The sequence below is a fragment of the Micromesistius poutassou genome, assembly GCF_964030765.1.
Source record: "Micromesistius poutassou genome assembly, chromosome: 22".
Taxonomy (NCBI): Eukaryota; Metazoa; Chordata; class Actinopteri; order Gadiformes; family Gadidae; genus Micromesistius; species Micromesistius poutassou.
In genome coordinates, this window is record NC_140292.1 from 8,541,485 (window position 1) to 8,550,307 (window position 8,823).

General features: G+C 48.3%; 1 protein-coding gene across 1 annotated transcript in view; it reads right to left on the minus strand.

Moving 5' to 3' along the window:
• The window catches only part of nsmfa (NMDA receptor synaptonuclear signaling and neuronal migration factor a), a gene marked incomplete at both ends in the record, with an annotated part of 27,180 nt that extends 20,970 nt beyond the window's left edge, over positions 1-6,210 (minus strand). Inside the window, 2 exon segments of the mRNA XM_084486422.1 lie at positions 5,957-5,985; positions 6,140-6,210. Of these exon segments, the coding sequence (XP_084342548.1) occupies positions 5,957-5,985; positions 6,140-6,210 (100 nt within the window).
• Between the last annotated feature and the right edge of the window lie 2,613 nt (positions 6,211-8,823).

The window sequence follows — 8,823 nt, forward strand, 5'->3', positions numbered from 1 at the left end:
TGCCAAATTAAATCCAGCACACTGCACCCTTCTAGTCCAACACTTTAGATTAGAAAACAAGTTAGAAGGAAGAGGATTTAGTGAGACAATGAAAGAAAGGAGACGGCCCATAAAGGTAGACGGATGGAGAAGAAAGGGGGGAACAAAGTAGAGGTGCGGGGGCACTGGTCATAAATTGCACTGCAACTGTCGGAAATATAATCCGACCTTCTCTCAGTTTCATGCAATGTCATCAGAGATGGACTCCTGAAGCTGTGAATGGGCTAGGACCAAGTGGAGCCCACGTTACTAATACTGGTACACATGTACAGTATTGAGTACACACATGGTGTACCAGTGTGGTCAAGAGATGTTGTACCCATATACGGTCTTGTTTACCACCTTACCTGTACAAGCACGTTGGCAATTAGTCCTGCTAATTCTTATCTAATGAAAGGCTTCTGGTTATAAGGGAGCCCAAATGAACATCATCACACAGCAATTATTTCATTCCAAAAGGCTCATTAAAATAGTGAACTCCATTCGTTCTGGTAAATGTCGAGGACTCAACGCTACAGGGGTAAGAAAGGGGTGTGTGTTTTAATCCAAAGAGAATTCAAGAATATTGTGTTGAAGCCGTGCGTGAAGGAGAAAAGGGAGGAAGGGAAGAGGCTTTCTATTTGTTGGGAACAGGAACACAAAACACAATTAATTCCTGCCAAGTATCTCTACATGTGAACCCAAGAACAAGAATAAGTCAAGCAAAAACTGACTCTGTCGTGCGTTTTGTTTTGCACGAACTACACTCTTCCTAATTCAGATAACGATGTTGCCCTAATGAGATTCCTCTGTGTCTTCGCTTCCTCCATTGAACAGAGAACCTGTCTGCCTTTAGGGGCCTGGTCTAGTCTGGTGACCATAATAAAGTTGTACGCCTGATGTGGAGCTGAGAACCAGAGAGGTGCAGCTGAATCTGGGCTTGAGGCACGGGGGCCGCGTGCTGCATGGCTGTCTGTGTGCGATGGTAGAGGCATGTTTTATAAAGCAAATATTATATAAGGGACTTAAGTTATGTTTGGCATTTACACGTTTCGCTACCCAACGTAGATTTGTTGGGTATATCCTAAGAGTTCCATACATTGATGTGTAGCATTTGCTTTGCATTGCTCATTAACAGTGTAATTTGCGTGCATTTTATGAATGATGAAGTATTATGAAGTATTTCCACCATCTGGTGAGGAGGTTAAACCTGCACACTGGCATGGTTCCAGCTCAGTAAAGGTGCATGTACTGCTCAAGGGCATTCACTCTACCGGTGCGCGTGGCGGGGGGAGGGGGGGGGGGGGGCGTGGACCATGGACTACACTGCTTGACCGTAATGCTTCTTCATATTTGCCTCGTCGCTCTCCATCCATCGTGCTTAGACGTTATTAGGATTCTTTTTCGGGAGCTATTCTGACCGCATGCTCCGGTGGCAGGTAGAGGGCAAACGCCCCATGAGCTTTGACTTCACGGATCACTGCCTTGGCAGCCCCCCCCCCCCCCCCCCCCCCCCGCCTGTGTCGGCTCTCCCGCTGGCCCTCGCCGCTGCTTTACGGCCGCCTGTCCCAGAGCAAAGGCTCTCCATCCTACTCGCTGCCGCCAATCCATACGGGTCCTCGTTTCATTGATTTTCTTTATGCATACACTGCCACAGCCGTTAACCTGTCTAACAGTGAGACGCCTGAGTGTACAACGTCACATGGTCAACCAGAGACGGCGTCTGGTTGATCATGTGACGTTGTTGATGATGTGACGCTGCATGTCGTTGATCATGTGACGTTGTTGGTCATGTTAGGTTGTGCGCGTTACTGATCACGTGACGTCGTATACGTACATCATGTGACGCTGTTGGTCATGTAACGTTGTGCGCGTTACTGTGACGTGACGTTGTAGACGTTTGTCGATCATGTGACGTCGTATACGTAGATCATGTGACATTGTTGATCATGTGACGCTGCATACGTTGTTGATTGTGTGACGTTGTTGGTCATGTAACGTTGTACGCGTTACTGACCATTCCACGTTGTATACACAGCCCTAGATGAGCGAGGACAGTGCGGTTGTGACGGTCGACCCCCAGGGGAGCTCTTCAAAGATGAACTGGGGACGAGGGAAACAGGCTTATGTACCGCCGCACCGCGGGGACACCAACACAGTGATCTCAAACCCACGGCACAGATGTACAAACGGCGGGGAGACAGTTGTGATAAAAACCAAGCAACGATGTTTGGCAGTACAGCTAGGCCCCGTCAGGACGGAAAGCAGGTGAACTGACAGCTGAGCGATATCACAGAGGATCGAGCTTTATGTGTCGACTCAAAGAGGAGTCCTTGGTGCTCCGTGTTGTCACTGAGCAGAACAAAGTCCACAGAATATCAGTTCACGAGACGCAATGAGACAAGGTCATTTCTCTCTCGCTCTCTCTCACACCCTCTGTCACTCGTTCGCTCCGTCTCTCTTTTGATCAGTCGTGCACATGATCGACCAGTGTCTTATCTACTATACTGTAACACACACACACACACACACACACACACTGCACATACGCTTACTCACACACACACACACACACACACACACACATACACACACACACACACACACACACACTTCCACATACAATGCCCATGCGCATGCACACACTCATTAACAGCCAAACATCACGAGGAACACACCGGAATTGAGCAGACGTGTTGGTGTATAGTGTGAAGCGTTTCTCACACCATACATAACACACACCACCATCTCCTCCATCGCACCAGTGTGTGTCACGGGCTGACGTTGGGACCCACTGGTCCCAGACCCGAGTATTCCCAAGCGGACGAGAGCATGGATCGATGGATCCCTTTTCTCAGCCAAAATCAATCGCTTCCTTCAAATTGTGCTCTTCAATAGTAAGTGCAGCCTTAATTAATGTCACAAGCCTAAAGATGTCTGAAACAAAGTGTAGGATTGCCAACTAATTGGATGGTGCTTCCTATGTATGTCTACAGTGTGTATATACAGTATGAATGTATATATACAGTAGGTAATTAGTACAGGATGTATGTTTGTACATAAAGACAGTATGTATGTACAGTATGTATGAACAGTACGTATATACAGGCTGTATGTAGTACAGGATGGGTGTGCAGGTTTGGTGCTTGGGTGTGTGTGTGTGTGTGTGTGTGCGTGTGCGCGTGCCTGTGCCTGTGTGTGTGTGTGTGTGTGTGTGTGTGTGTGTGTGCGTGCGTGTGAAGAGCTGTTTTGCTTCACGGGACGATGGACGATGAGAGCACAGCGATGACTCATTCATTCAGAAACTCGGCCGGGCTGCACCTCTCTCTCTCTCTCTCTCTCTCTCACTACCTCTCGCTCTACCTCTCCCTCCTCTTCTCTCGGTCTACCTCTCTCTCTCTCTCTCTCTCTCTCTCTCTCACTCTCTCTCTTTCTCGCTCTACCTCCCTCTCTGTCTACCTCTCTTTCTCTGTAGCTCTTTTTCTCTCGCTACACCTCTCTCTCTCTAGAACAATAGGTGTGTTCAATAAAAGGGTAGTGTGTGTGAGAGAGAGAGAGAGAGAGAGAGAGAGAGAGAGATGAACGATGAATGAGAAATGTGTCTTCACACATCTGCATCAGACTATCCACCCACCTCCTCTCACCTTTCCCCCCTGTTTAAATATCGTCTTTTGACAATATAATCTCCAAGCAACGAGTATCCTGTATTTAACTGTGCAGTAATTATACACAAAGAAAAGGAATCCAATGTGTGTGTGTGTGTGTGTGTGTGTGTGTGTGTGTGTTAATTTGTGTGTTTGTGAGACTCCTGTGCACTGACGCTATTGTGTGCATGTGTGTGTGTGTGTGTGTGCGTTCCTAAACTAGGCCTAATTGTCCGGCTCCTAGTTCTAAATATAAAGCTATTCTTGGAATAATGCTGGGTAGCCTCACGGTAAAATCACGACGACTTGATTGTTGTTATTACCACCTCGGCCTCCTATAGAGTCAGGCGTTTAAACAGGACAATCCGAGCCATGTGGCCTAGCTACACACAGCACTGCATGGCGTTGTGTCATGCAAGTCATGCACAACCCCCCCCCCCCCCCCCCTGCCCCCCACTGGTTTTATTGGTATTTTAACACAGTGTCTTCAATGTGGAAATCGCAAGGCGACACTAATGTGTTGGCATGTGACATCGGGACTGCGTCCAGACTGTGACAGCTAAGACTGGTAATGTGTAAATGAGGAGGAGGTTTTAGAGGGCGGTGGCCAATCAGCAGACAGGGCGGGGTTAATGTGAGTGCGTGTGCAGTGTGTGTGTGTGTGTGTGTGTGTACTAAGCAGTTGTGTCTGTGTGTGTGTGTGTGCGTGCGTGTGTGTGTGTGTGTGTGTGTGTGTGTGTGTGTGTGTGTGTGTGTGTGTGTGTGTGTGTGTGTGGATGCGCACGAGAGAGAAGGAAGGATGATTGAGCGGACGGAAGACATTCCTGTGAGGAAGACGGGGAGGAGAGAGATGTGTGAATGAGCAGGAGGAGGAAGAGGAGGAGGAGGGAGAGGAGGAGGAGAGACAGAGAGGGAGAGAGACAGAGAGGGCGAGAGACATAGAGAGGGAGAGGGAAAAAGAGATGACCTCATCTCATTGCATCTCATTAACTGATATTCTGTGGATTCTCAGTGACAACATGGAGAAGGCTGTGTGTGTCAGTTAACACACCCCCCCGCGTGAGCAGAATGAGAACATGACAAGAACAATGACATCAACGACAAGGAGAATAAATATGGAGGTTTTTAAGACGAAGAATTGGACAAAGCAATATGCGAAACACAGAAACGGACATCCCTCTGTGGCTATGGGAAGTCCCTCCCTCTCTCCCCCCCCTTAGGGAACCGGCTAGGCCTCCCTCCCAAGTAGTCCCGCCCTTGAAGGGCCCATGGGGGCGGTGAGGGGTCTGTGGAGGCTGGCAGGTGGCGTCCCCCACGGTGGACACGCAGGGCTCACCAGACGTTCACTGTTAACTGATGTGTCTTTGATGTGTCTCACTACCTGCTTTTATCTGGGGGGCATATAGGATTGACCTCTGTTTTGGTACGTACGTATACCACAGGTGCTAAAACATATATATATATATATAGAAGACCAGACTCCAAGGGGAGTCTGGTCTAGGTTTATAGACTTCTCGAGGAATATAAAAGCCATTAGGCCTTCCTCAGCAGAGAGTAGAGACTAAACGTTAAGTGCTGCTTGAACTGCATGTCTACGTTTGAATGCCCGGGGGCTTACCATTGAATGGAAAGACCCTTTGAGTGAATAGACACCTGGACTGACTTTAGAAGCAGGGTCAACCATCACAGCCTTCAATCAATCTGTCACTCAATCTGTCACTCAATCGGTCTGGGGAGTGCGATGGATAAATCCGATCAGACGTTTTCCAATTCAGAAGATCAGGCTACACTTACAACATTGTGTAGTCCTTTGTGGCTTGATATCAAATTTGCCCATTTAGTCGGCTGGCCTGCAGACTGGGGCATGATTGAGGCCAGACTGTGCGCATTTAGCCAATAGAGTAGCGTTTGCCTTTGGTTGACTTTCATTACACAACACGTAATAATGATGGCTCATTCACAACACCACCCCGCGCCTCCGACGCCATCCGCGCGCCAGACGCGCTGCGAATTTAGATGTTGAGATGTTACGTACATGTTACGTAATCGAAATTCAACCGGGTTTGAGAGGTAGGCTATCCTTTGTGCCATAGCCTACGCAATCATGAAAATAAACAACCACAACAAAAATGCATGAAGGACATTTATGATGGGTCAAGCCGGTTCTGTCCGGCTCTGTAAAGCGTGCATGTCCCGATTAGAAAAGGGGAGGAAAGTATGGATGAGGAGGTGAAGAAGCGAACACATGAGCAGACTGAACCACGGTGAGGAGGCTGTGCAGTGTGCACGCCTACTGAGCCGGAGCACTGAGCTGGAGACCACGCTGTACACGAGACACGAGCACACCAACTTCATGTGGGTCGGTCCCGGTCCGGTCTGCCCCGGACCCGGACGGGTCTTCCCGGACCCGGACGGAGGGGACCGGGATGAGATGAGGCTCAAAGGTGAAGGTGAGTTTGACGGGGGTTGACACTCACCTAACTTTTGCTGCAACAGAAGATATCGCATCGTTTCTTAAATTCTTCCTTTTGGACACCGCAGTTCCCATGCTGGCATGGAGACGACGCGGGCGGGGAAGCGGCTCATTACAAACACCCACCAGGACAGAGAAATGCGACGGGGGGGAAAAAAGAGTGAAAACCCAAAATATGGACGGAAAATCCCCTGAGCGACGAGTGATGAAATCCCACCGTGCTGTCGTGTTGGATTGAACTGCACACGTAGTCGAGACACGCAAAAGAAAAAACGTAGAAGAGATGCAGGCGACCACCACCTCCTCCTTGGTCTGGAATTATGTTTTCAGAGAGCGTGCGTGTGAGTGTGTGTGTGTGTGTGTGTGTGTAGGGGGGTACCGCACACCCGACGTGCTCTGAAAGAATACACAGGCACACACGCCTCCCTCTCTCTCTCTCTCTCTCTCTCTCTCTCTCTCTGAACAGGATTTGGGGTGAATGGGTTGGTGATGGTGGCATTACAACCGTTTCACAGTAATCAGCCCTCTGTGTGCGTGTGTGTACCTTTATATATAAATAGATAGAAATGCACTAGACAGAGACATGACCAGTGTGTGTGTGTGTGTGTGTGTGTGTGTGTGTGTGTGTGTGTGTGTGTGTGCGCGCGCATGGGTGTGTTAGTGTGTGTGTCTGTGTGGGGGGGGGATAATCATTCAGATTGATTGTCTCTCTCCATTCTTGTATTTGATTGGAATATCAGACATTGACACTCTCACACACATGCACACACATGTTTACAGAAAATACTATATTGACACCATATTAACCTGTGCCCAATGGGTATATATGCACATACCCATACACGCCAAACACACACACACACACACACACAGATAAAAATGATGAAAATGGGAACATGAGGCAAAGCTCTGGGCTGCTCTGCTGTTGGCCATCAAGAGGTAAATAATAAATAGTGCTAGACCAGGGGAGCACTCACATGCATCTTTATGTAGGTGTGTGTGCATGTGTGTGTGTCTGGGCCAACGTATTTGTGTGTGTGTGTGTGTGTGTTTGTGTGTGTGCGTGTGTGAGTGTGGAGTGTCTGCGTCTGTTTCTGTGGTTGGGTGTGTGCGTGTGTGTTTGTGTGTGTGTGTGGAGTTTCTGTGATTGTGTGTGTGCGTGTGTGTGTTTGTGTGTGTGTTAGTGCATGTGGTTGTGTGTGTGTGTGGGTGCATGCGTGTGTGGAGTGTGTGCGTCTGTTTCTGTGGTTGTGTGTGTGGTGTGTGTGTTAGTGCATGTGGTTGTGTGTGTGCATTTGGGTGTGTGCGTGTGTTTTTGTGTGGAATGTGTGCGTCTGTTTCTGTGTGTGTGGAGTGTGTATGCTTGCGTGTGTTTGTGTGTGGAATGTGGATGCTCACGGGAGAGTAGGAAGGATGATTGAGGGGACAGAAGACAAGCCTGTGAGGAAGACGAGGAGAGAGATGTGTGAATGAGCAGGAGGAGGGAGAGGAGGAGGAGGGAGAGGACGATTGTGAAGATGACTGGAACAAGCACAGGGCTACACACAGACACACACAGACACACAGGCACGCATACATACACACAAACAGCCGCACACACACACACAAAGGCAAGCATACACACACGTACACTCAAACAAGCACATACACACAGATAAAAAAGAGCTTCAAAGATGAATGAAAGGAGGAATTGCAAAGTGTTTCCTAAGATCCCTTAAGGTGTTTCCTAAGATCCCTTAAAGTGTTTCCTAAGATCCCTCAAGGTGTTTCCTAAGATCCCTCAAGGTGTTTCCTAAGATCCCTCAAGGTGTTTCCTAAGACGTTTCCTAAGATCCCTCAAGGTGTTTCCTAAGATCCCTCAAGGTGTTTCCTAAGATCCCTCAAGGTGTTTCCTAAGACATTTCCTAAGATCCCTCAAGGTGTTTCCTAAGATCCCTCAAGGTGTTTCCTAAGACGTTTCCTAAGATCCCTCAAGGTGTTTCCTAAGATCCCTCAAGGTGTTTCCTAAGACGTTTCCTAAGATCCCTCAAGGTGTTTCCTAAGACGTTTCCTAAGATCCCTCAAGGTGTTTCCTAAGATCCCTCAAGGTGTTTCCTAAGACGTTTCCTAAGATCCCTCAAGGTGTGTACTTACAATAAACACGTAGAATATGTGCCTCTGCCCACATCAGCAATCTGTTAGGAAATATGCTGGATTGACTATTGCCCACTGGGTTGGAAACCCAGAGTTAATGATGGAGAGGGCTAGAGGCTGTAAGGTGTGTGTGTGTGTGTGTGTGTGTGTGTGTGCGTGTGTGCGTGTGTGCGTGCGTGTGTGTGTGCGTGTGTGGGTGCGTGTGTGTGACTTCCAGCTCAATTTCTGGGTTTGATGCCAAATGTCCTCAGTGAGGACATCTGTAATCACCGGGGAGCCTCCTCGGATGAGAGCGGCTCATGAATGAACAGAATGAATAATGACGATGATGACATCAACGAGGCGAGGGGTTAACTCCTTCCTCAGATATCAGTGGATCCCTTTATCTGGAAACCACAGCTCTTATCACTGATCTGCCATGGCTTTAATTAAACAACAGCGGGGCCAACCAACCAAAGTACAGAAGTTTATCTGATTATTGCCCATCAGATGACAGAAACGATCGCTTTTCCTTTTAGTTGGACCAAAGCTATACGTAGCTAGCATTTTTCAGCA